At 33.0% G+C, this 27,879-nt stretch overlaps 1 protein-coding gene and 1 long non-coding RNA gene across 6 annotated transcripts; one reads left to right on the top strand and one right to left on the bottom strand.

The window, feature by feature from the left end:
* Positions 1-226: 226 nt before the first annotated feature.
* Positions 227-4,371, bottom strand: LOC110923587. 2 transcript variants are annotated; one of them, XR_002584170.2, is made up of 5 exons: positions 4,114-4,371; positions 3,324-3,392; positions 2,425-2,626; positions 1,261-1,377; positions 227-487 (listed from the first exon to the last, which is right to left on the bottom strand). It is a non-coding gene; the product is annotated as an uncharacterized LOC110923587 (long non-coding RNA). The 2 variants fall into 2 exon arrangements; XR_004886913.1 differs by lacking the exon at positions 3,324-3,392.
* A 12,133-nt stretch (positions 4,372-16,504) lies between these two features.
* LOC110922605 (transcription factor TCP13) lies at positions 16,505-20,011 on the top strand. 4 transcript variants are annotated; one of them, XM_022166874.2, is made up of 3 exons: positions 18,038-18,498; positions 18,729-19,409; positions 19,489-19,646. In XM_022166874.2, the coding sequence occupies exons 2-3, from the start codon at positions 18,806-18,808 to the stop codon at positions 19,500-19,502; spliced, it is 618 nt and encodes a 205-aa protein (XP_022022566.1). In that variant the 5' UTR covers positions 18,038-18,498; positions 18,729-18,805; the 3' UTR covers positions 19,503-19,646. The 4 variants fall into 4 exon arrangements, with proteins under 4 accessions (XP_035842868.1, XP_022022566.1, XP_022022565.1 ...); XM_035986975.1 differs by lacking the exon at positions 18,038-18,498 and adding an exon at positions 16,505-16,730 and having other exon boundaries at positions 18,729-20,011; XM_022166873.2 differs by having other exon boundaries at positions 18,105-18,477; positions 18,729-20,011.
* The last annotated feature ends 7,868 nt before the right edge of the window (positions 20,012-27,879 follow it).

The raw sequence follows: 27,879 nt of genomic DNA, 5'->3' as shown, positions 1-27,879 counted from the left end.
CAAACCAAAAAAAAAATTGAAGGTTGCCACAAATTTCCTACAACTCAGAAAAAAATCCTGCACTGTTTGCTACAGATTTGTGACAAACTGTAACAAATTAAAGAAACTAGAAAACCATTTTTTATGAAAAAATACAGCAAAATTACTATTATATTCCAAAAAAATTGCAGCAAAATTCTAAAATCTTCCAAAAATATTAAAGCAACATTCTGAAACATTCCAAACATTCTAGAAATTCTAAAACATTCCAAAACGCACAAAAAAATCCAAATTACAAGCATTCAAAACTAATCCGAACTCTTTAACATTTCAATACTTAACAAGACCAGAGTTTTTACTTATTTATGATGTTTTCAGCTTTTCTTCCATAGTTTTTTTCCATGCTGCTTGATCGGCTCGCTCTTTTTCGCGCTCTTGTTGTAATTGTTCGAAACGGGACTCTATGTTTTCAGCTTTTCTTCCATAGTTATATTTGTATGTGTTTCACCTGCAAATATAAATCAAGAATTATTCGTCAATCTCACTTAAAGGGTGTAACCAACATTTGAGGACCGGAACCAGTCTCCTTGTTGGTCCACTAGTTGTAACGGCCAAACCAGATGTAAGATGTAAAAAACGGATGACGTCAAAATATTAAATAAATAATTATGGTAAAATGTGAAGAATTTAATCAATTTCTGGTTAAATCTCACAGTTCAACCAGCCAGTGACACTACCATTTCGACGGGCGGGTCCAATCTGGTTTTAAAAACACTGGTGTAAATGAGTTTAAATAGGTTTTTTTTTCAAGTAAATGATGATGCACTAGACTTATTGTCAGAATAATAACACTACAGACTCTGAACATTCATCACTTTGCCTCAATCTGGTTTTCAAAACACTGGTGTAAATGAGTGTAAACAGGTTTTTTTTTCAAGTAAATTATGATGCACTGTACTTATGGTCAGAATAATAACACTACAGACTCTGAACATTCATCACTTTGCACAATATTTTTTCTGGTATGTAAAATGTTGAATGCTACTGGTCTAATACATGATGCATAGAGATCTCAAGCTGTTATAGTAACAACAACTTGCTTTCATTTTATATACAATTAAATGCTTAAATTGGAACACAACAGCAGCATAATAAAACGATACAAGATGACTAGGAATTAATTTTGAGAGAAGGGTTTTATGCTATCTGAAAGTACTCCATTTTAAGAAGCACTACATATTGAGACTCAATGAATACTTGCATTAAAAAGACAATACACACCTGTTCCATATGTCCTTGAAGATCAACGAAATATCTTCAAAGCTTATTATCATACATGTTACAATTCCCTATAAGAACCAAAAGTGGCCCATAATTGTCTCCTTCATTAGTATCTTCCTATACAAACACACACACATAAAGATGATTAGGTGCTTATAACTAAGGATAGGGGTGCTAAACGGGCCGTGTTCGCGGGTAGGCGGGTTTAACCCGACCCGAACCCAAAAATCGTATCATACATATGAACGTGGACACGACTCGAAGTTTTGTGGGTTGACCCAAACACGACCTGTTCAACCCGAATTTTTTTTTATTTTTTTTCCTGAAATTAATATATTAAAATTAAAATTTACTTAAAAAACACAAATTATATTAAATTATAAAATCTTATGCTAATTTCTCTTTTTAAGTTATAATTATGGCATAAAATACACACCTCATCTAATTTATGACATACAATAAGTTGTAAAAGATTAAAATATAATATAAATGTGTTAAATGGTCAACCCGCCAACCTGATCGGGTTGACCCGAACCCGACCCGTTAACCTAAATAGGTTCCCGGGTTCAACCTAGACTAAACCTAAACCCGCAAATTTCGTGTTCGGTTCGTGTCGTGTTTTCGGTTCGTGTCCGAAATTCACACCCCTAGCTAAGGATAGTTAGGTAAAGACTGAAACTGAAACCCGAATTCTGAACCGACAAAAGATTGAAACTGATTGGTGGTGCTAATAAAATAATGAGCCACCATCTTAAGGGTCAACTGGTACAGTTGCTCCTCAAGGCTAATGCTATATGGGTTTAGTCAAACATAGTCAAACATAAATATGAATAGCAGTGTTATAATTTCTAGTCATTGGAAAATAACAAATACTCGTTTCAGCGTTCTTTAATGGTGTTTTAGATCCGTTGAGAACTGATGTGCTAACTTCCATATATAATTTCACTACTTGTTGAAACCTTATATGTCTCGGTAAGGTTATTCAGCAAGGAATAGGGTTTATTCAATTACAAACATCAGTTGGGTTATGTCTACCAAAATTCACAATCTCAAATTCATAATAGTTATACCCTAACAGCAACAAAAAAAAAACTTAAATAAAGTTCACATTTTCACAAGTTAGAGACTTAGGTTTTACGAAATTAGGATCGATGGTAAACTTACCACCGCCTGGAACGCATCTGCCGTAATCCACCCTCTGGAACGCAGCCGCCGACTTGAGCCTACATCGTCGTCGTCGCTTACTCCTTTACACTGGAATCAAACCTCCGGTCCCCGCCATTATAGCCATAAGCACGCCACCCCTGTTGTCCAATATGAAGACCCTAATGTCTCAGTCACCTCTGACCACATCTCCAACTTCAACCTACACATGTGGCCAAACATATTAACTTAAAAGATAATTAGTGACACGATATGGAACGAAAGCTTTATATGATGATATATATAATGAAGACATTCATGTACCTCAATGAGTTTATATTTACAATATGTTACTTTATACAGTCACCAAACAGATTTTGTAACAATACTGCTACACCAAAGCATTTGTCTTGGTAAGAGAAGTAAAGTCATTGCACGCTCGCATTTCTCTATCGAGAGAGCTTACGACAATAGTCCCTGGAGACTATGACTCAGATAAAAAAAAATACTCTTTTGGTTAAGGGGACGACACCCTGGTACAATTTTACTTTAAAATTATTTACAGCCTAAGGTCATTGAGTCTCGCGGGAAATACACTAAAGAGAACACCAACCCAAAAAATATTTACAGCAGCAAAACACTTTTTTTAGATTGCAGCCCTATCACAAATACCATCACAACATCAAACTAATAGCAGCAACAACGCATCCACACACCGAATTAGTAACCACCAGCACCCAACTAGAAGAGCCAATACCCGGGCCAAATGACATATGAGTGTAAGACAGAACAATACCATTTCAATATAAAGACAACCAACACCATATATGTTTACAAATAAACAAAAAGTGCACCACAATATTCCGAAAATTTAAGCAATCAAACAGATTCCATGCAAAAGTTGAATAAAAAAAGAGCACCTGGCAAGGAGGTTCTCCTAATCTATTTGAATAAGCTCCCACTCCAGCAGTTCTTGCAGCCTCTCCAGCCTAATAAGCATCAAAATTATCAAATTTTTAACCGACTGTATTCTGTTAGTGACAATAGTATATTCGCGCTCTGTTTCATTTCAAGCAGGAGTCGTCTAATCAGCTTCAAAGCATATGGAAATCACTATGTTTCGTGGCCCGTTGTATCCACTTTCTATATTTGTTTCAACTATTTTTTAGTACAACTATGTGTGAAGCTAGGTTGCCAAAAATAAACAGGGATACACACTCTTCCTAATAAAAAAACTAATGACATGACGGTAAACAAAGCCTGAACCCCTCTCATTCTGCAATTAACAATTATACCCTAAATTACCCTGTTAACCTAAATTAGAACTGCAACTTCATACCCCTACAATGATTAGTCTTTTTTAACATCAAAACCTAGCCGATTTTATTCCACCAACAAAGGCTCTACCTAGCAAAAAACTTGGCAAAACCAAAACACCAAACAGAGAATTCGATACACCACAGAAACCAACAGAGGGACTAAACAAATCAAATAAAAATACAACAAAATGTTGCAGCTTAACCAAATCCAAGACCTAAGAACGAGATTAGTCTATTTAACTTTTATTTTCTTCAAACAAATATGTTTATGTGTCTTCCTCTTTCAAGTCAAGCTATTCTAGGGTTTCGTTGTTAGTTAAAAAACGACACTAATCTACTCAAATAATCAACACATCCACTGAAACTACAAAGAAATTCGGAAGGTACGTACCGTTTTCGGAGTGGCGTCGGAGATTAAGGCGGATGGAGTGCGGCGGAGACTTAGGGTTTCAACAAGTAGAGATTGATGGTAAACTTACCACCGTCTGGAACGCAACCGCCGGAATCCACTGTCTGGAACGCAGCCGTCGCCGTCGCCGTCGTCGTCGCCTACTCCTTTATTGGGTTGTTCGCTGTTCAATTTCCATGCTCTGATATTAGGGCTGGGATTTCGTGAGCAGCGGGAAAGGGAAAACGAGCGAAGGTATAAGCGGGAATTTTTCATTAATGGGCTTAAAAAGTGGGTCCATATCCAAAAATCTGATCTAAAAGGTGGGTGATCCAATGGTTGGGGAATGATCCAATCTTCTATACTATATAATAAAAGAAACCATTTTAGGGACCCATGATGCTTTATGAGACGGTCTTAATTATTTTTCTAAATATTTATTATGGAAAGTCAATTATTGATAATATTAAAGTTAAAATTTAAAATTTGTAGAAGAGATATTAATGATAAAGACAAAGACAAAGATAACTGATAATAACTGATAATAATTTATTTTAATCAACTGTTTCGTTAAAATGATTTATTCAATACATGTAGAACATATATATTTTTACACATGTGGTATATTTAGAATCCTACTTCTAATAAAGGATTTCATCATCCCATTTTACACTCAAATGAAATAATAATATTAAATCATAATATATCCAGCTTATCTCTTGTATATTTAATGTTTTTTACTAAAATATTTCTTTTCTTTTTTTCTTCTGATTATCCAACATCAGGTAATACGTAAGTTTCTAACCTAATAATAAATAAAAAAAACAAAGTAAAATGTTATAAACCATGTAATACACAACTCTCTAACCTGATAATAAAATAAAGTGAGATGTTACAATAAGTAAATAGTACCTCAAAGTTCATTTTGTTAGAAAACACATCTTGATGACAAAATGTGTTTCGTGTAAGACATGTGCTTATTTAAATCGAGCAATACACGAGTTTTTAAAAGTTGTAACTATTTTATTACTTAGTATATAAAATAATATTTATTCAACCCGTGTAATACACGGGGTTCTAATCTAGTGAAAACATATACCAATTAGTATTATTATTATGAGTAAACTTTTGTTTTGCTCCCTGTGTTTTGGTCTTTTTAACGATTTTTGCCCCAATCCATTAAAAATAGTCATTTTACTCCCTAATCTATGAAGCTTATCTCTATTTCACTTCGCGCCCTTAACGCCATCCAAATGTTTGTTAAAAATAAGGGCAATTTGGTAATTTTACATGTAATGAGAAGGGTGTTTTAGTATCTTTAAAAATAATTTGATTTTTTATAACTATAATCATTAAAAAAACATTCCTCACTTCATCACCCTCCTCTCACTCTGTATATCTCTCTTTCTCCCTTTTGTAACAACCACCAGTCATCACCAGCACCATCAGACACCACTACCACCACCTCACCACCACTATCAAACACCATCACCTCACCTGAAAAACGAACCCCTTCGCAACCCCAAATCCCAAAACCCCAAGTCCGACTGCAACCATAACCCCAAATCCAACCGTCACCACTTCAACTCCAAATCCAGCCATAATCACCTACCTCCTTCGCCGCCCCAAATCCGTCTGCTCCCATCATCATTACCTACCTCCTTACATCCAACACCCTTCCCTATCACCTGATGTGTATCCTAAACCACCAATTTCATATTTAATTACTACTAAACCCTAATAAATCAAAGAATTTCCTTTTTTAGTATAACTGCAAAGGGAACCCTTCTAAAACCTACCATCGTCGAAATCCACAACTTCACAAAACTAGATCGGAACTCAGAGATATTGTCGGAGATGATGAGACACATGGATAGTGGTGGTTGTCGAAGACAAAGAAATATATATATATATATATATATATATATATATATATATATATATATATATATATAGTGGTGGTATCGTATCGTATCGTATCGTATCGTATCGTATCGTATCGTATAGTATAGTGTAGTATCGTATCGTATCGTATCGTATATTATCGTATTGTATAGTATAGTGTAGTATGGTATCGTATCGTATCGTATCGTATCGTATCGTGTAATATGGTATCGTATCGTGTCGTCTCGTATGGTATGGTATGGTATGGTATGGTATGGTATGGTATGGTATGGTATGGTATGGTATGGTATGGTATGGTATGGTATGGTATGGTATGGTATGGTATGGTATGGTATGGTATGGTATGGTATGGTATGGTATGGATGGTGTTGTATGATATGATATGGTTTGGTATGGTATGGTATGGTATGGTTTGGTATGGTATGGTATGGTATGGTATGGTATGGTATGGTATGGTATGGATTGGTATGGTATGGTATGGTATGGTATGGTATGGTATGGTATGGTATGGTATGGTATGGTATGGTATGGTATGGTATGGTATGGTATGGTATGGTATGGTATCGTATCGTATCTTATCGTATGGTCTGGTATGGTATGGTATGGTATGGTATGGTATGGTATGGTATGGTATGGTATGGTATGGTATGGTATGGATGGTGCTGTATGATATGGTATGGTATGGTATGGTATGGTATGGTATGGTATGGTATGGTATGCTATGGTATGGTATGGATGGTGTTGTATGGTATGGTATGGTATGGTATGGTATGGTATGGTATGGTATGGTATGGTATGGTATGGTATGGTATGGTATGGCATGGTATGGTATGGTATGGTATGGTATGGTATGGTATGGTATGGATGGTGTTGTATGGTATGGGATGAGATGGTATGGTATGGTATGGTATGGTATGGTATGGTATGGTATGGTATCGTATGATTTCGTATGGTATCGTATCGTATCGTATCGTATCTTATCGTATGGTATCGTATCTTATGGTATGGTATGGTATGGTATGGTATGGTATGGTATGGTATGGTATGGTCTGGTATGGTATGGTATGGTATGGTATGGTATGGTATGGTATGGTATGGTATCGTATGGTATGGTATCGTATCGTATCGTATCGTAAGTGAGTAAATGGCCTTTTTATTTATTATTTGTCGTAAATGAGTAAAGCACTTCACATAATATGTCGATCCCCATCAGCGTATTTTTTTTTGTTTTACGCCCCCGTAACTATTCCTCAGCCAGTATAGGGGTCATTTGCTACAAATTATTGACAAATAAAATTAAATGATATTTATAATTAATAATTAACAAATAAAATATGGTTTTTGTAGGAAATCTGTAGCAACTGGTGACAATTTGCTACAAATTTCCGACAAATTTAAAATTTTATTTTTTAAAAATATACGTTTTCTAAATTTGATAAATAGCAAATAAAATAACTTTCAGTTTGTAGGAAATCTGTAGGAACCGTTATCAATTTCCTACAAATTTTCGACAAATGTAAAATTTTATTTTCAAAACTATATATTTTTATAATCAATATGTTTTTGTAGGAAATCTGTAGCTACTGGTGTGTTAGTTTGCTACAAATTGCCGACAAATTTTACATTTTATTTCTAAAAAATATATGTTTTTCTAAAATTGATAAATTAACAAATAAAATAACTTTTTTGTAGGAAATCCGTAGCAACTTGCTACAAATTTGCTACAACTTAAGTTTTAATTTTTTAATTTATTTATTTTACAAAAATTTAGACATTACAAATATAATAACTTTTTATTTTGTAAGAAAATTGTAGCAAACGAGGTCAATTTGCTACAAATTTTCGACAAATTTAGTATTTTATTTTTAAATTTTTTTATTTAACTAAGTTAAGAAATAACAAATAGTTTAACCCTTTTTTGTCGAAAAACTGTAGCAAATAAGGTCAATTTGCTACAAAATTTTGACAGATTTAACACTTTATGTTATTTAATTATTTATTTTACTGAAATTCAGACTCGAAAAATAAAATAAATTACACTTGTCGCAAATTTGTAGCTAGTTGCTACAAATTTCCGACAAATTTAGAAAATTTATTTTTTAAATTATTTATTTTGCTATAGTAACAAATAATTTAAATTTCTTACTTATTTTGTAGGAATTTTGTCACAAAGATAATATATTTTGCTACAAAATTACTACAAATGCTTGTTGTGTGACAATTTTGTCAGAAAATTGTGGATAAGTTTTGGGTTTTTTTTGTTTTTCCGTTTTGTCAGAAAACGGTAGGAAACTTGTAGCAAAAATTGAGTTGTAGGAAATTTGTGGAAAACTTTTTGTTAGAAAAATGATGTTTTCTAGTAGTGAATTGAGGCTATAGTATGACTAATGGGGGTCCTGAGTCGAATGATGATTCAACGGCTGTATTTCTCTGCTATAGTTCTTAGTTTAAGGCTAAAATGAGTGTTAACTCCTGGCCAGGCTCATCTAATACTCATGATAAATGATTACTCGGCTAAGTGGGAGAATGTGAGATTAAATATATTAATATTATAATATTTAATCTTGTAGCCTTTATAATCATTTATATTATATTAGATCAAAATATAATAATAACCTATTAATAATTAGTTGGTAATTGTTGATGGACCATATTACCCTTATTAACTAATTGGGTTTCCTCTTGAGTGTATATATAAGGAGATTATTAGAGAGTTTAAGGGTTAGACAATTACACAATTCACACAACCATCATAACATCAAATCGGCTCTCTCTCCCAACCGTAACCTCCCTTGTTTCGGTTCATCACCATCATAACTTTACACCCTAAGGAGGAACCAGATCATCCTGACAAGTATGTCGAACTCAATGGCTGCATCTCTGACTGGATTCTCTGCTGGCCTTTCTGCTGTAACGGGTATGTAATTCATGTTTTCCATAATGTTTGAACAGAACTGATCCAACATTATATTTTATAACCATGAATGTGTATTAGAAGTGTGTCGTCAAAATAGTTATTTTCACAGTGATAGGAGGGTGAACGGAACCCGGGTTTAGCTCATGCACATACTAATGATACTTAACATTAATTATACTATTTACAAACCATAATTATTTAAGTAATGCCTATGACATATCTCTAATTTATTTTGTTATTTTTTAATAAATAGCCCATCCAATGTAGCCTTGACACTAGTTTTTTTATTAAATTAATGAGTTGATTATTTTAATAATACAACCAATTTGAAAATATTTAGTTTTTTCATATAACTTTTATAATATTTTACTAAATTTCGAATATACCATTACGACAAGCTTATTTTTATCTACATTTCGATATAAATTTTATTTAAAATCGAGTCCGGTCAAAGATAATATACTTTATTGGGTTTTCCTCTTTCGGTTGCTATAGTGAATGCCGAAACCATAACAAGCTGAAAAGAAACTGACTGATTCCCATCGCATAGTCCGTAACCGAGCCGACTCAAATATAACATACATATCGCATTGTGCGAGACCCAAGTCCGGCGTATCAAATATAATATATATTTCGGCTGTTACAACAAGTATCAACACAGTATCGAACTTACGAAACCGACTAAATTCCCGTCGCATAGCAAAGAGAACCCTACTAGTTTCCTTTTATGTAACGAACTGATTTTCTTACAACTAACCATTGATATATAGTCGATTTAAATGATTAACTACTCAACAAATTAATATAAGCATATTATACTGGTGATGTGTGCTTCACTATAATAACAGCAATGGCATGTGGTACTATTTGCATGTATAATTGTACCTCAAATTTCTATTTTATATTCCAACTTGAGTAAACTGCTAAAATCGTCCCTGTGGTTTAACTCAAATTGCTAGATCAGTCTAAAATCAACTTTTTTTGCTAAAACAGTCCCCGAGCCTAGTTTCTGTTGCTATTTCAGTCCAATAAATTAACACCGTTAGAACCTCCGTTAATGAATGGGTAAAACTGCTAAATTCGTCCCTGAGGTTTGATTCAAGTTGCTAGATCAGTCCAAAATCAAGTTTTTTGAATTTGTTAATTATAAACTTATTTAGGTATATAATTTTTCTAGACTTGCATTAATTTTTTAAATTTGTTAATTATAAACTTATTTAGATTATAAACTTATTTAGGTATATAATTTTTCTAGACTTGCATTAATTTTTTGAATTTGTTAATTATAAACTTATTTAGATTATAAACTTATTTAGGTATATAAATCATTAATATCACAAGAGAAAAAAAATCCTTTTGTTAGTTATTTTGAAAAATTATTTGTTAGTTATTTTGATTATTGTTATTATTATCATTAAATGTTTACTAATTATATACTTAAGTATTTAAATAAGATAATACTTAACTTAATTTAAATAAAATTAGTTTTAAAAATATAAATGTAGCTTTTTTTGAAGAGGATAATTTAACCGGCCCAGCCTTAAATACTGATTTTATTTTGATGTTGTTGTTGTTGTTACCATGTAAATATTTAGTATTTATTTAAGGATTTAAATAAGACAACAGTTAATTTAAACAATATTTAGTTATGAAAAATACAAACATTATATGTAAATTTAAATATTAAGAAATTAACATAATTTTTATTTGTTTTTATTTAAATCGTAATATTTAATGTTTAACATTTATCAATTATTTTAATTTAATATTTGTATTATAAAGTTCTTTTATTCATTTTTTCTACTTAAATTAAGTGGTTTCTTATTTAATAATACTTATCATTCAGGTGAGGTCGGACAACATGTCGTGCCAGAACAAGTCTCATAAAAAGGATTATTTTGGTTTGAGTCAAAACGGGTTCGGGTCAAACCAGTGTTTAAGACAAGTCAAATAAAATTGCGCCCTCCAAAAGAGCTACATTCTGTTTATATTTTTATAACTAAACACAAATTTAAATTATATATTTAAGGTAGACTTGTAATTTATCTTAAATTTTAAGACATTTAAGAAAATATATAATGCATTTGGTACAAGTATTGATGCATTAAGAACCTGTCATTTACCATTTTTTTCCTCTTATGATATTAATGATTTATTCAACGAACATAAATATAACTGGACCCGCCTTAAATAAGTTTATAATCTTGTGATATTAATGATTTATATACCTAAATAAGTTTATAATCTACATAAGTTTATAATTAACAAATTCAAAAAATTAATGCAAGTCTAGAAAAATTATATACCTAAATAAGTTTATAATCTACATAAGTTTATAATTAACAAATTCAAAAAATTAATGCAAGTCTAGAAAAATTATATACCTAGATAAGTTTATAATTAACAAATTCAAAAAACTTGATTTTGGACTGATCTAGCAACTTGAATCAAACCTCAGGGACGAATTTAGCAGTTTTACCCATTAATTAACGGAGGTTCTAATGGTGTTAATTTATTGGACTGAAATAGCAACAGAAACTAGGCTCAGGAACTGTTTTAGCAAAAAAAAAATTGATTTTGAACTGATCTAGTAATTTGAGTCAAACCTCAGGAATGATTTTAGCAGTTTACTCTTCCAGCTTTTAGGACAAGATATTGCCAGGGCATAGTCTCAGAACTGTCACAAAAATCCGGGTGACGTTACTTCTTGTACATAATTTGAAGCTGAATCAGAATTTGTTCACAAACACAGGTGCAAAGGGCTTTTTGGTCTTTGGACTTTTGTCTATGAGTAACTTCTAACGTATATAGAATAAACATTACCTAAACACATAGAATGTCGAAATATGAGTATTAGTAACTTCATAATATGTACATTTGCATCGGAGATATACAAGTCTCGTTATTTGGTGAAGATAGGCGATAGTTTGAATCTAGTCAAAGCACAAGCTTATATTATAGCTCGTTTAACAATTGAGCTCATAAGTCTAAGTTTGATTAGAAGTTTGAGTTTTAAGGAACTTATTATTTATATAATAGAGTTGTAACGAGCTTATTATTTATATAATATCATGATATATATTTATATAATATAAAATTATTACGGTTACAAAATAACAATTATTATATACATGATTAAAAGTTATATATTAATGTAATACATAATTAAAACTATTACATAAATTAACCATATAAATAAAAGACTAGACAATAATAAATATAAAGAGAGAACCAAGCTCGAGCTTTTAATTCTATTCACGAGTCAAGTTTAAGATTTGAATGGCGTTTCGAAAACCGGACTTACGATTAAACTAGCCACACCACTGATTTACTGGTTGAACCAAATGTCATCGTAACTAATCTTAAAAACATTTATATGTTATATAAAATGTAAAAAAATATTGTTAATATGTTAAAGAATAAAAGAAATATTGCTTTTTAAAAAACAAATAATAAAAAGATTTTCTAAAGTTCAAAAAATCATGTCATAAAAAAATAAACAAAAAAAAAATACTTAAAACTTGCCTAACAACATAAACAATTCACCAGTTAGCCAGGTTGAGCTCAAATTATGGTGTGATTTTAACAACATTGGATGTAGACCTATAACTCAAAATGAATCAAGTTTGAGCTCTTTTAAGTTAAACAAGTCGAGTTTGAGCTTAATCAAGTTAACTTGAGACAACTCAACTTAACTACACTGGATATCGATTTCATTAGATTTAGGTACAACCTAAAAGTAGTCCAAACATATAATAATAACTACAAAACTTTAATGCAGTTATATACCAAAGCATGCATCTAACTTTAAAAAGACAAGAGCATGTAGTTTCTATGTCGGGTTGGGGAAGGAATGATGACAAGTGGGTAACCAATTATTAATAAGCATATGAAAAATGTGGGGTTGAATAACCATATTTTAAAGAGTTAAGGGGCTTTATCGGAAAACTATCGAATTATTTGTAGGCGGCTTTGGGTGGCCGGTGGAGTGGTAATTGTGAACCCACCCGAACCGGCTGGAGACAACGATAGGTGAAGAAATGAAGAATGTGACTTAACGGGTAGCCGTAGTTATCAGAGTAGTTTTTATGGAAACCAAGATAGACTTGAGGGGTGTATTTGGGATAGCTTAATAGTTTGAGGGTCGCCTCTATTTACAAATTTATAAATTGAATTTTAGGTTATTGTTGATGACTAGCTATCACCAATATGGTGATAGTTTTAGGAGAGGAGGTTATAAACGTTAGAAATAAAAAAAGAAATTCATTGTTAAAAAAATTTGTTGATAACTAACAATTTAAATAATATATTAGTTTTAATGTATAGATTCAATATATGTTTTCTAACTAGTCACTATCAAATTTCGTGTGCTAAAGAAATCTATAAAATATAGCATGTTTAGTTAATTAGTTTTTTTAGGAGAGAGATCAAGAAAAAAAAATCATATTTCTAAGAAAACTGGATTTAATCATTACTAAACTCTAAACCATAATCAATAATCTCTAAGAAGCTAAACCCTAAAAACCAACGGCTGAAACCTAAAAACTAAATGCTAACGCTAAACCTTAACTTCTAAAAATCTAACCCTAACCTCCCTCCCCCCCCCCAAAAAAAAAAAAAAAAAAAAAAAAAAAATTCAACACAAATATCAATGTTTGATAGAGTTTTCTTATGTTCATCTCCCTAGTTTTCTATTTAAATAAAAAAATAGAGTTAAATAATAAAATAATTTTAGTTAAATGGTAAAAGAAAAGAGATTTAAAAAAATAAATAACACGGTTGGTTTGTTTATTTATTGATGTAGCAGATTTAAAATATAAAGGGTTGTTAATGCGCAATGCATACGGAAGATTAATACATGTTGCATAATTATTGACATGAGTTAGGCAACTATTTTTTGGAACTTGCATAAATTTGTTGCGTAATTAGTTATAATGTTACGCAACTATTTAACTTCATGTCTAATTATCTATTAATGTCTGTAATTACATATATATATATATATATATATATATATATATATATATATATATATAAAGTATAATGTACAAAACGGCTTAATTTACATAACGTACGCAACGAAATTACGCTAGTTCATTTGAAAATCACGCAAGTTATGAAGTTGAAACCCTAATCACGTTTTGTACATAATCACGCATAAGTGTGCATGATCACGCATGACAAAATTGTTCAAAATATAATCACGCATGTTGTATTTTCGTCGCGTACGTAATGTACGTTAAGCAGTTTTGTACGTTAATCTTTCTCTCTCTCTCTCTCTCTCTCTCTCTATATATATTATATATATATATATATATATATATATATATATATATATATATATATGTTGCGTAATTATTTTAATTCATGCGTAAGTATAATACTTCATGCGTTATTAACTTCGTACGTATATATATAATCTTCATTTTATGACAGGGGTATCACTGACACGCTTTTGCGTGTCATATATACCCTTTCATGACATACTATGTGTGTCATCGAAAGATCTTTTTTCAAGTAGTGACTTGCCATCCGTCTCTATTGTTGTCGCCACCATAACCACTCATGATCCACAACCACCTTCATCGTTGCCAACATCATCACCATCGTTGTTGCCACTAAAACGTCTCAACCATAACCATCCATCACCATACAAATCAAACATAATTTATTTTGTTCATCATGCATTCTAAGTATGCATAATTTGGCATAATAGACTTCATTTCACAAGTTTTAATTAGACCCTTCTAACACATTATAATTTCTTAAAAAAGGTACTTTGTGAACCAAACAAGATTTGACACAAAACATTCTGAGGATTGTCTCAAAACAAGTCACCAAGATATATTAGATCTCATAATCAGAAAACCCTTCAGTAACATAATCAAGATTACATATTCAGTTTTCAAAACATTCAGGGGTTATTCTCAAAACACATCCACAAACAGACAAACAAATTTTTTTCACTATCCAATAACTCTAATTTATACAATATAAATTAGCAACTATATTGTGCATTAGGAGGTGTACTCCTAGCTTAGGGTGTGTTTCAAAAAAAAATTATTTTACACTTTTGACCCAAGCATTTTCATATTTTGTATTTTAACCCTTTTAATATTTTTACTTTTAACACAAAGTTTTTCATCTTTTATAATTTAACCCAACACTTTATTATATACAACTTTGGTCCCTCATACTTTTTATCTTTCGCAAGTTTTTCGTTTTACGTTTCGTTCTAAATTTTGCGAGTTAACACGGTGTAGCGTGCATGTGAGGTTCAACGGTTTTTGCTCTATTTTTTCCGAATTTGATAGGCCCGTCGCAACGTGTCCATTTTTCCCCTTTTGACAAGTTCGCCGCAACAGGCGGGTCCTTGATCGACTAACTTATTATTTTCTACGTTTTATGTTTCTGTTTAATTTTCTTCTCATTAACACACTGTAACGGGTGTGCGTGGTTCAACGATTTTAAGTCTGCTTTTCGTTCGGTGTAATTTTTTCATTTTATCTATTTTATTTTTACGAGTTTTCCGATGTTGGGAGTCGATGCCGGTGTGGCATTGGTGCTACTTGGCATGGTTTTACGAACGTTTTTAACCTATTAAATATTTTACTAATATTTTGTTTCGGTTTACCCTTATACTTTCTTTACTTAAAAACTATTTTTTACGTGCACATTTTATGTACGGATAGGTATAAATATGATTTGTTATACATTTCGACGTAAACTTTTTTATAAACAACTCAAGGTCCAATACAATACGTTTTCGTTTAAAGAAACCATTTTTACGTGCATATTTTTATGTACGTTTCGGTATAAATTTAAGTTGTTCTACGTTTCGACGTTAACTTTTTTGGGAAATGATTCAGGTCAAATATAATACGTTTATGTGTTTATTTTATGTATGTTTCGTAAAGTTTGTTTCGAACCGAGTGGAGTCAAATTATGGTTTCTTTTTATCCCTTTTATTCGAAAGCTCTAATTAATCCCTTTCGATTACATGTGTCAGATTTTCCTTTATACCTGTTACGTTTTTTATTTATGAGTTGAGTCACACATAATACGTTATGATTGTTCGATATGAATTTGATTTACTTTACGTTTGATCCAATTACAATGCTTATACAAGTTACATTGAGTTCAACTGGATACGTCGAAATACGTGGTTTCATATGGTTAATGCATCATAAAACGTTTGGACTAATCTATTCAATGTTTACGATGTACCCGCGCCGCAACGCGGGCGGGTCTTAATCCTAGTTGGCTTGATTTCACAAGTCTTCAAAAAAAAGAAGGCTAGGAAAGCTAGCAAGTTTTATTCTGACTTCTCGTAGAAAAGTCATACACGACTCTTTTAGTGTGATATGTCATAAATCGTTTCTTCTAGCTGATTGACAGAAGCCACACACCATATTTAAATTTACGCTTTGCAACTTCTAATCATTAGAATATTAGATAATGGTCATTGTCACATGTATGAATCCAAAGTCACCTTCTTATATTTCCTTTTCTCACTCATTATAAATACATATACACATCTGTATATATCCTTCATTGGTGCAATTATATACACTTACAAACATCCAAGAAACTTGTGGGTACCATCTTTATGCTCATATACTTCTTTCACCGAACAGTAATCTAAAGCTATTACATAGGTGTGTGTGTATATTATATACATATATAGATAGAGAGAGAGAGAGAGAGAGAATTATGTGCATGCAAATCTCTGTGGAAAGAAAGAAAGCAGAAGTGGTCCATGGCTAGTGGAAGAGAGGAAGAAGATAGACAAGTATATGTAAGTAAATTGGTCCCTCATCCATAATTCTAAAGGGTACTCTCTCTTCCTACTGTAGCTTTCATACACCTCAACATGACTCCCTCCTTTTGTAATATTTATTATTTTCATACTCAAACACCATAAATACATTTAATCTAAACATCAAATTATATAGTTTTCCCTTTCTTCATTTATTAATTGTATTTTTGTTAATTATTTACAAGCAATAATTAATACCATAATGCATCCCTTTAGCTAAAAGAAACGTGCTTATATATGATAGCATTAATATACCAAATTTAATGTATGTGTGCATAATAATGTCGTAGCAACGATAAAATGGGTAGCTATACTCATAGGATATTAATGAATTCATTAGAGTCGAACTTCTATAGAAACACCAATGTGTATCGTTTTTATATATTAACATATCATTGTTCATATCAAAGTTATGATGATTATGTGTTTAATACATAATCAATTTAACGTACTGAACCACGAGAAATACAAACTGTTTATATCACATTTAAAGTAATGAATATAAGTGCCTATAGAACTCTTATATTCATCTACTTCAACTTGGTCTTGTATTGAAATCTCTCTATACATGCCCGTTCGATAGAAACACAACTTTAATTAGAGAACTACGAAAACCACATAAGCACTTACACAAAGACATGCATAAATATTATCATACGTAATAGGAGAGAGAAAAAGAAAATATATATAAACATCTATATAATTCTTGTAATTCTCTAATTGAAATTATAAAGCCGCTATAGCATCGAGTCTACATTATTCTCTTGTGTTTTACTATCTAAAATATTAACTACAAAATTTTACTTTTTAACAAAGATTACAACCTAAAGTTTAAATCCTTATTTGTTTAATTTAGTTATAAGTGTTATGAATTTGTTTTAAGTATTACCATATGCATACAGACAATAAATAAATTATACTAAATACATGAGGCGGGCACCATGTGATTTACAAATTTTGAATAAATATGTCTGGCTTTTGTAAGTGTCGATAAAGCACTACCCACAACTTTACAAAACGTATAGAATGGTCCCCATAAATAATTATCTTCACTATTTTATCCCAACAAACCCTAGCTTCCATTTTCATTCTTTTGTGAAAGAATGTCACTTAAACTCAATAAGAGAATATTGGGTATCTTCTTAATATCAACCCTATTATTACTTGAACTTGTAAGATCAACCGGATTTTATGAAGAAACAATTATGCCCAAGATAATTTAGAGTATAACATAACTTAATATCCGTCTTTAATGAGCACATGAAGTAGTGAAAAATGGATCGTTATTGTCACTTTCAACAAAATTGATTAGTTTATTGTACGTTGTCGTCATTATTGTAATGAGTATTTCTTCAATAACTTGATCTTGTGATGAAAGTAATCATCTTGACAATTCTGTATGATGCCGAAGAAAGGTACAACACGTGGCGAATTATGAGTCATTGCTTTAATCTTTGCTAAAAACTCATCTTATTGGCCATGGTTGGTTTTGTGTTCCAACATTTTCAAGCTTTCTTTACTCATTTCTTTCATGAAGCACTTCTAAAAGACCAACACCATGTCCTCAATCTACAATTAGGTTTTCTCTCTAAAGCAAGTACAAGAAAAGTTTTAGATTTTTTCTCTCTAGATTCAGCTAGTTAGCTTCAAAACACCCCTTTTCTTGACTAGAACAGCAAGATAATGAAGTTGTAATTCAAGAAAAATAGTTGATTCTTGGTTAAAGGTACTTGAAATCTGTGTCCAAGTGAGTATTCATTCTGTTTCTACCTTTAAAGTACTTATAATTTATGAATATTTTTTGGCTTCATTTTCTTTTTCTCTATGTAAATTTTGGCAAAAACAATCAAGAAAAGCCATAGAGTACCCATGGTACTTGATGGGTACTTGGTATTTCATCATAATAGGGTTAATTAAAAGTTCAATATTTTGATGCTTTTCCGTGATTTATGAGTGTATGAACTTGTTCTATCACAGATCTCCTTTGTCTTGAAAGATTTGAAGCAAATAAAGGAGTAGCTTTAACTTTATCAATTAGCTAGAAGTCAAGTAAGATGAACATTTCAAATCTACAAGAATCAGACCACGAAATGAAACAAGAAGGCGCTAATGATGGAATCAAGAGTCTTAAACCGAACATGACTACATCATCATGGTCTCGACTTAAGGATCCAAGAATTGTTCGAGTTTCAAGAGCTTTTGGTGGGAAAGATCGACATAGTAAAGTTTGTACGGTTCGAGGGTTAAGAGACAGGCGAGTCAGGCTTTCGGTTCCAACCGCTATCCAGTTATACGATCTCCAAGACCGACTAGGACTCAACCAACCTAGTAAAGCTGTCGATTGGTTGCTTGATGCAGCCAAAAATGAAATAGATGAACTCCCTCCTCTTCAAATCCCACCAGGAACCTTTGGACAAAATTTTCAAGCAATGCAGCTAAATGCTTCTTCACAACAAAGATTAGAAGGTGCGAAAACGAGTGCTAATAGTCTCAATTGGGAAGATTACTGGAACCCAGATAGATCTAAATCGATTGCACAAGAAACTAGCAAAAACTGTGAAGAACATGATCAAGAAGATGCAAGAAACAAGAATGATGGTGCATTTGTTCAATCTTGTAATTTCTTTGAGAGAAACCCTAATTCTCCAAATTTACCAGGTTTGTTAAACAGTGTTGTCCCAAACAGTTCTTTACTCAAATGGGATCCCTCTAATTTGTCATTATCTCAATTTGGAAGCTATGGATCAGTGACACCTCTTCAACATGATGACACTGGTCTTCTGTATCCTCAACCACAACCACCACAAACACAGTCCTATTTTCCTTCACACAATCATAACTCCAGTGAGTTTGATCATGCAAAACAGCTAAACTTCCAAATGGCGAGTTCTTCTTCAAGTTCTAATTTCACACCACCTATATATACAATTAACCAAGGGATGCGGCCATTTCATTTGCGCATGAATCCTAAGTTTTTTTCTTCAGAAGATGATGATGGTGAGCATGGACTAAATAAATGAGCTAGCTAGTTGTTTCATCGGCGATAGGTGGAGTTTGATGTATGCATTCGTGTAATGAACGAATAAGACAGAATGGTAAGTTCTTGAGTTAATTCACTGCCCGGATAAAACCTTGATAAAGAAGAAACATTATAGTAATCTATACGGATTAATTTTTTATTTTGGATTAAAGTGTTTGTTTCCTTCATCTTGTTGATTGTTTAACTCAGTTTTTCATATGTCATATTTATATATAAGTTCTATATTGACGAGAAAATAAATTTATGCCACCTTTCCCCAATCTAGAGTTTTATAACGGAGCAACATTGTATGCATGATCAATGTTAGCAAGATTAGCATGAGAAAATGATTTTGGTTTTTTCCTTGAGCCCTTTGTAATTTAGGCATCTACACCACAGGGTGCATTTGATACAAAATCAAATTTATGTTCAGAACGGTCAGTGGCGGAACTAGCCCATTAAATTAGGGGTATCCCCAAAATAATTTTTTTTATTGTGCAATCATACAATATTAAAAAAAAGACAATCAATAAATAAAGTAAACAAATACCTAATATATTTGGCCTATTTTTTTCATAACTTGAAATCGTTCCATCACATCGTCGTCTTTTACTTTATGAGAAAAATCATTTTCGACCGCACAAACATGACATTGTTCAAAAATTACGGGCCCATTCGATTGTGTAAATCCGTCTTGATAATCTTCAATTTCGAAAAACATTTTTCAGTGGTTGCTAGCTTCACTACCCGATAAATCAAAGGACAAGAACTATTTGTTCCCATTTCAACCATATGACGCGCAATATCACTTATTCTATTATATGGGCTTTATTAGTTATTACAATTTGGGCTTAATTATCATAAAACTAATTATTTGAGTTTTGTTACTAAATAGGTTTTGGGCTTAATGAATAATATTAAGTTTCATAATTTTCTATTAGGGGTATCCTTGTGTATTTTTTTTGGTATGCTATATATAAAACCAAAAAAAATTACACTGTGAATACGAATATGGGGTTGAGCCGTAGCCCGTGCTACGGTTCATTCTACATTGAGTCCGCCCCTGGTGGTTGCTGAATAATTCCTTTGTATGTAGTGTTTCGCTAGTAGGAATGAGAAAAAAATATAAGTATTTATACGATTCTTCTAATTTACCTGGAACTGGTTCTATATTTAACGGTTAATTAATTGTTTATATATACACACACACTCGCTATTGAGGCTTTGGCCTAATGGTAGAGGAAAAACCCTTTAGGTGATTGAATAGGAGAAGGTCACGGGTTTAATACTCAGGGATGTAACATTTAGCTGTTCAATATACACACACTTGTTCAATAAGAAACCAAATTTAACTAAAAAATAAGAGAGCATCATAAGCACTACTAAAAGCAAACAAACAAAGGTGCCCAATAAATATCTTATTCTTAGCAAAGCTAGTGATAGAGTCTTTGAATGAAGGGATGAATGCAAACTTTAGTACCTTACATCTTTAGTACCTTACATCTTTCAGAGAGTAGAGAGAATTCTTCCAACGAGGCCCCGACTCTAAATATGTGAACAAATCCTCAAACCAACAACCATACAAAAGTGCTACAAATGACAATAGTAAACAACCAATAGCATACGATGGTAAGCGAAATATAGTAGAAATAAGTAAAAGAGCAAAGAAACAAAAAGCATAGCACTAACTTCCTTGAAAGTTCCTATACACTCCCTACATGTTTATATGCCAAAAACAACCCTGAGTAACGGCTAAGGCATACACAATGCATAGGATAACCTAAGGGTCCATGAGAAAATCTAAATACATTATATCTATATGCAAAAGATCAAATACAAATAGCCTTATCGTAGAAAACATACGAAAGACATGAAAATGAAAAAAAACGCAGTGACATTTTCGTAATTATCTACTCATAGAGTAATTATCAAAATTACCATACAAATAATCTTATAAAATAATTTTGTAAAATGACCTTGTAGTGTAATTTTGTTCTTGTAGGGTAATTTTGTAGAGTATCATAATTACTCTACAAATGATCTTGTAGGGTAGTTTTATTTTGTAGGGTAATTTTGATCTTGTAGGATAATTTTGATCTTGTAGGGTAAATTTGACCTTGTAGGGTAATTTTGATCCTATAGGGTAATTACAAGTAAAATAATTACGAAAATGGCACGTCGTTTTTTTTTTTTACATTTTCATGCATTTCGTACATTTTGTACGATAACGCTATTTGTACAGGATCTTTACCCTATATTTATACGCTCATCTAAAAGTCCGTAACCTTAATCCGACGTCTCCAAGAAGTCTTATCCCTAATCATATCATCGGAGAAATGCAAGTCTAACAGACCATGTCGAATCTGCTCATCCCATGTCTGTTTGATATGCCTTTGCTCCTCCCTAGCTCCACTTCCATGGTTCTTACTGGAGCATGGAATGTAATAACATATCAGTATATCACGGAAGATTAAACTGTGTACGTAGTTTGAAATATACGTCTATCCTTATAAAATTATGTTCCTAAAATTAAGTTTTGTTGTTACTAATTCTTTAATTCGTGGAATTACTACATACCTTTGAATACATGGTTCAAGAAAATTATACCAAATATGATGTTATTAATTGAATCTATGCATACACGGTTCGTTAACAAATCATTTGTCTTGTGGAGCTGTGATGAATTTAACATTTCTATAGTAATGATAATTTATTTCGTCTGGAAAAGAAAAGCTCTGATATAGCGATAAAAAAGACTATTCAATTTCATTAGGTATGTGATATTCTGATATGTCTATAGACTGACTTTAGTAGCTTTTAACTTCAAAGCATACTGTACTACAAGTTGACGGTATTCGGAAACAAAACACTGATCGAGGAATAGTGGTGTTTTTCAACTGATATTCAATTATTCGTTAACTAAGATTTTTTTGTTTTTATGTTAACATGATTTTGATTTCTGTTGATTTGTTGTAAAACTAGGTTAGAAATCCATATGTTACATGGTTTTGAATAAGAAAAATATATTAAATAGTCACTGATGAAAATTTTAGTAATTACAAAAATATATTTTAAAATAAGGCATACAAAAATAAGAGATAAAATATGAAAAGATGAAATAAGAAAACCAAGAAAAAGAATCTACGCTCACAATTGTAACATTTGACACAACTAATTACTTATTTATTATATTTAGATTTCCAAATACTAATTACTTATTTATTATGTTTAGATTTCCAAATCGGAATTTATTATGGAGAGGTATTTAGTTAGTTATACTTCTATATTTTTTTTTATAGATTTGACCGAGAAACTACATGTGTCATCTCCCAACCACTTCCATGTATCCTTCTCATTGGAAAAAACCACCATGTCAAGCATATTTTGGCATCCCTGCCACTCCCTTTTCTCGGCTTCCAACTCTTGCACTTTGGACCAATTCCAATTGTATCCGAAACTACCCAATTAAGAGAAGCTGGTCCCTTGATTTCTTGAATGGAACAAATTCATGAAAGTTCTCTTCTTTATTTCGCTAAAAAAAAATATGTGTAGCTTGTATTTCATGTTGAAGAATCAAATCTTAGCTATCTATGACTGAGATCAGTCTCCTAACAGGATCATTCTGAGTGAGACTATAATCTCCGTTTAGCGGCAACTCCTACAAAACAACAACATCGTTAGGCTCACCACAGGATGGGATTTCTCTCTGTAACCACCCTCGGGCGTGAGAGTAAGTACTCGTTTGGGTGATTAGGGTTTTGTAAAGTGTAGAAAGAGAGAGAGAGAGAGAGTGAGAGAGAGAGCGCTCGTACCTACGAGTGTAAATCCTTCTTCTATTTACAGTAGATTTGGTTAGATGTTGCTTTCCTTCAGGTTTCAACAACACTTGGCATGTTCTTATTGGACCTTATGTTGGTTACGGGTCAAAGCGGTTGAACCGAATTTATGGTCGGACCAAATTTTATATTTACTTTTTAATGTTTTATACTATATATAACTATCAATGACTTCATTTTTTTCATCTCAAATTCCATTTTTTAGTTAATATTGTAAATATACACCAACTAAAGTACTTATGTATCTTGGTTTGCTTTAATTACGTTTTTTTGTTTTTTTTTTAAATTAAATTATAATATTATCCGGTTTTTAAAGCTAGTGGTCTGACTAATCCAACAAGTGGATCAGTGAGACAACCAATTCATTAAGTTTTCAATTATAAAAAAGTTGATTACACATCTAAAAAATTCATTGGGTGAATTATTTTTTGAGTACTTTTGTTTTAGTGGTTTTAACAACTTGAGTACAAAATCAAAATGTTTAATGCCCCAAGTCCTTATAGCCACTTTTTCTTAACCATTTGAGTCTAATTTTCTAACACAGTTAGAATTCTGTTGTTAAGTTTTGTTAATGACCAAATTACCCTATAATTAAAAAATAAAAAAAAACTAATTTATTTAGATTTTTCTCTCTCTCTCCTTATCTTTATCTCTCTCAAAAACAAATCTGTAACTTTCTCTCTCTCTAAACCACCTCCATCCTCCCACCATCTACAGTACACCACCAAAACACACAGTAGAATGGGAGGGGGTTTAAGTTATCTCCCACAAAGCCCAAGCTCACCATCAATTGCGGCACCAAAACCAGAGCTCCAAAAACCCACTCCGACTCACAAGATCTTCTCCAGAATCGAGTGAAAACTTAAGCAAAACAACCCAACAACGATTTTTGGTTCGTATCTGGGATTTTGGTTAGGAATTCTATGATTTTCGCCGGAGGTGTTGTGGGAAGGGTATGTGGGTGGTACGGTGGTGGGGAGGGTGGTGATAATGGTGGAGGTGAGCTCAGACTACATGATTTGTTTGATTTTTTTAGTTAGAATTTCGGTAATTTTTGGTTTTATCTACTGGACAACTTAGTTGGGATGATAGCAGTGCAGTGGTTGTGACAACTGACACTTTTCCATACATTCCATACAATAATTATACAGTAATCTATGCTTTAATGACTATGCATGATCTAGTTTATAAGAAGAATGAATTTCTGATTTCTGTTATATACATACAATGGCATTTCATGTTGCAAGACTTTTATCATTACTACATGCAACAAAATATAGTTCTATTAATGCATAGAACAAAGTTGGCACAGTTATCAGACAAACTAGAAGTACTGACGGGAGTTCAGTACTTAGACAAACATGATGTTAAGACATAACATGAGCGCAGGACCAAGTGATACACTAGTGTGGTGTGTAGGAACGTAGGGATTACAAAACTGCCTTCCTAGTGATGACATGGGTACCAGAAAGTGCCAGAAACACACTAAGACTGCAGAATTATCCAGTAAATAAACAAATTCAACAATTTTTAGCAATATAACATCTGAACATAATGCAGAAAAGTGGCTTAATGGTCCAGAATTCTTTCCTAAGTGTCGGGAACCGAAACTGTCATAAAATGCAACATAAAGCACACTAAACTGCGCAATTTAGCACTTTAACGAACAGTAACGAAACGAACAACCGGACACTACCCGAAACATCAAATTCTTACTAGAAGCATTATTTTAGTGTTACAAAGCTAGTTATGATCACCAAACATCATAACACATCTCATAAACATTAAATATATAAAATACCTAACTAGCACCATTACTTTCTAACTAAATCAAGTAACTAACAATTGAAATATTACACTTTACCCCCCCCCCCCCCCGCCAATCCAAGGCCGGTTAGACAAGGGCCCCACATGTGGATTTTCTTTTATTATTTTATAAGATATTGGTTGGAATATGCTTAACAATATGCCATATGCCATCCTAAAGTTAGAGAATTTTTATAAAAACTGTCACACCCCCAAAATCCACCCGCGGAGTATCACCGCTTGGAGGCGTGACGTGACCAGGATCAAGCCATCAATCATATCAAACATAGCATTTAAGTGTAAAAGTAGAAAATGTGTTTCATCGTGACATGACTGATGTTCATAACCAAACATTATTTAAGTAGCGGAAGCATAATAACGAAAACCCAAAATAAGTTATAAGTTCAAATATCGTTCACGATCCGTATCCCTCAACGACCTGCTCCTCCCTGTGCAAGCTCCATAATGTACCTAAGGTCCTGCAAGGCATGCAGCAGATAATCAACAACTAGTTGAGCGAGTTCACAGTTAACGGTTCAGTAATAGTATAGTGTGCGTAGCGTTTTGTTCGTTTGTTAAGTCGTGTATCGTTTAGTTCGTATCGCGGCCTCCCAGGCAGGTGTGCGAAGATATTAAGGGATGTTTCCTCCCGAGTATTCTAGACTAGGTTTGTTTGTATCGTGGCCTACCAGGCAGGTGTGCGAAGATTAGCAGATTTCAGTTCGCGGCCTTCCTAAGGCAGGTGTGCGAAGTCAGTCATAATATCGCGGCCAACCCTTGGCAGGTGTGCGAAGATCGTTCAATAAGTGTTACTAGTCTAGCAGTAGGTTCTATCATCTATGTATATACAGTAAATCATTAAATCCCCATTCCCACACTGGGAACCCCATGCCTTGGCTTGTGTGAACTCACCTTGGGTTGCTCGGCAGATACACAGAAAGTACAGGTAAGCTAGTAAGTGGTCAACCACGTCCTATCATGGTTATTATACAAGTCAGGTTCGTATATAGCACGTATGTTCTACACGTATTGTATCAAGTATGATCATGGCAAATCACATAAACGTATCAGCAATCCAATAGAAAACAGATAACAATTCAAAGTATTCGGCCCAAACAGTTGGGCTGTAACAGTGCAGGTCCAATAACAAGTATTGTCGGTCTCGAGTCGAGACTATCGGTCTCGAGTCAAATTGGTGTTGAGATCTCGAGTCGCAACGAAGGAGGTTTCGAGTCGCAACAGAGGTGTTCTCGAGTCGCAAGTGAGCTGGTCTCGAGTTGTCATGGTCCGGTCGAGACTGTTCGGTCTCGAGTCGCAACTGGACCCGCAACCTCGGTCTCGGTTGGTGCTGCTGTGTGTGTCGGTGTGAGGTCTCGAGTCGAGACGGAGAGTTCTCGACTCGCAATCTGTGTCGAGGTTGGCAATGTAACAAACTTCCTGATTTCATGCCGATCGGTTACAATTCATTTAACAGTTTCCTTTTACCAAAAACAATTAACATAATTCCAAATATTCGGTTACCCTAATATCGATCAAACAGGGATTTTTAACATTAAACCTCATGAACCCTAACATGATTAAACACCAAAAATTAACATAATCATCATCATCATCATCATCGAGCAACAGGAAAATCAAGATATCCATACTATACCTCTCTAAGCATCGTTTAGCAACAACTCACATACTCAAGCATTAACAGATTGCATCTAATCAATATCCGATTACCATTCATGATAGCCGATTAATCAAACACTTGTTTTGGTGAACAATGATCAATCCTTAGACTATTGGTTCAATCGTATCACAACATCATATAAACATCATGTAAACGCATAGATCATAACATCATCACATACAATCGAATAACAAGCAAACAATATACACTAACCGGTTGTACAATAAGATGAGAAGGCTGCCTTCGGTTTCGGTTCCAGTCGAGAGAGAGAGTTTGTGTGTTTTTCTAAATTGCCAAGTTGTGTAAAACAAAAACCCTAAAGAGATGTGTATGCATATATACGTATATACGTAATAGGGAAGTGGGCCGAAACCCCCACTTGGGCTATCTCATGGTCTCGAGTCCACTGAATGGACCGAGTGGGTTTTTGTGTAAACGAATACTATTTGGTTTAAGTAAACATATCTCGCAATCACATAAACACGTAACACATAGCATTTATTCACTCAATATAATTCACGTATTCACAAGAGTTCAAACAGTTACACGTACTATAAAAGGCGGTGAAATACGAGTTGTCACATTATCCCCAACTTAAAAGAAATTTCGTCCCGAAATTTGGTACGCACTCACTGAGGGAATTTGGTAAGTTGTATCGTTCATTCACTGGTTTTCCTGGGGTGTCACATCCTCCCCCCGTTGATCTGGAATTTCGTCCCGAAATTCCGAAGTTGTAGCTTCAGCCTCAGTAGTGGTTGCGTTGTTCGTGAATAACTGGGGATTCTTTTC

The sequence above is a fragment of the Helianthus annuus genome, chromosome 17, assembly GCF_002127325.2.
Source record: "Helianthus annuus cultivar XRQ/B chromosome 17, HanXRQr2.0-SUNRISE, whole genome shotgun sequence".
In the NCBI taxonomy this organism is placed as follows: Eukaryota; Viridiplantae; Streptophyta; class Magnoliopsida; order Asterales; family Asteraceae; genus Helianthus; species Helianthus annuus.
Note: the sequence above shows the minus strand (reverse complement) of the source record. Positions and strands in the feature narration are given on the sequence as shown.

Excerpts from the sequence above, each read along its gene's own strand:
- LOC110922605 (XM_035986975.1), top strand. The coding sequence starts at position 18,806 with ATGAACATTTCAAATCTACAAGAATCAGACCACGAAATGAAACAAGAA.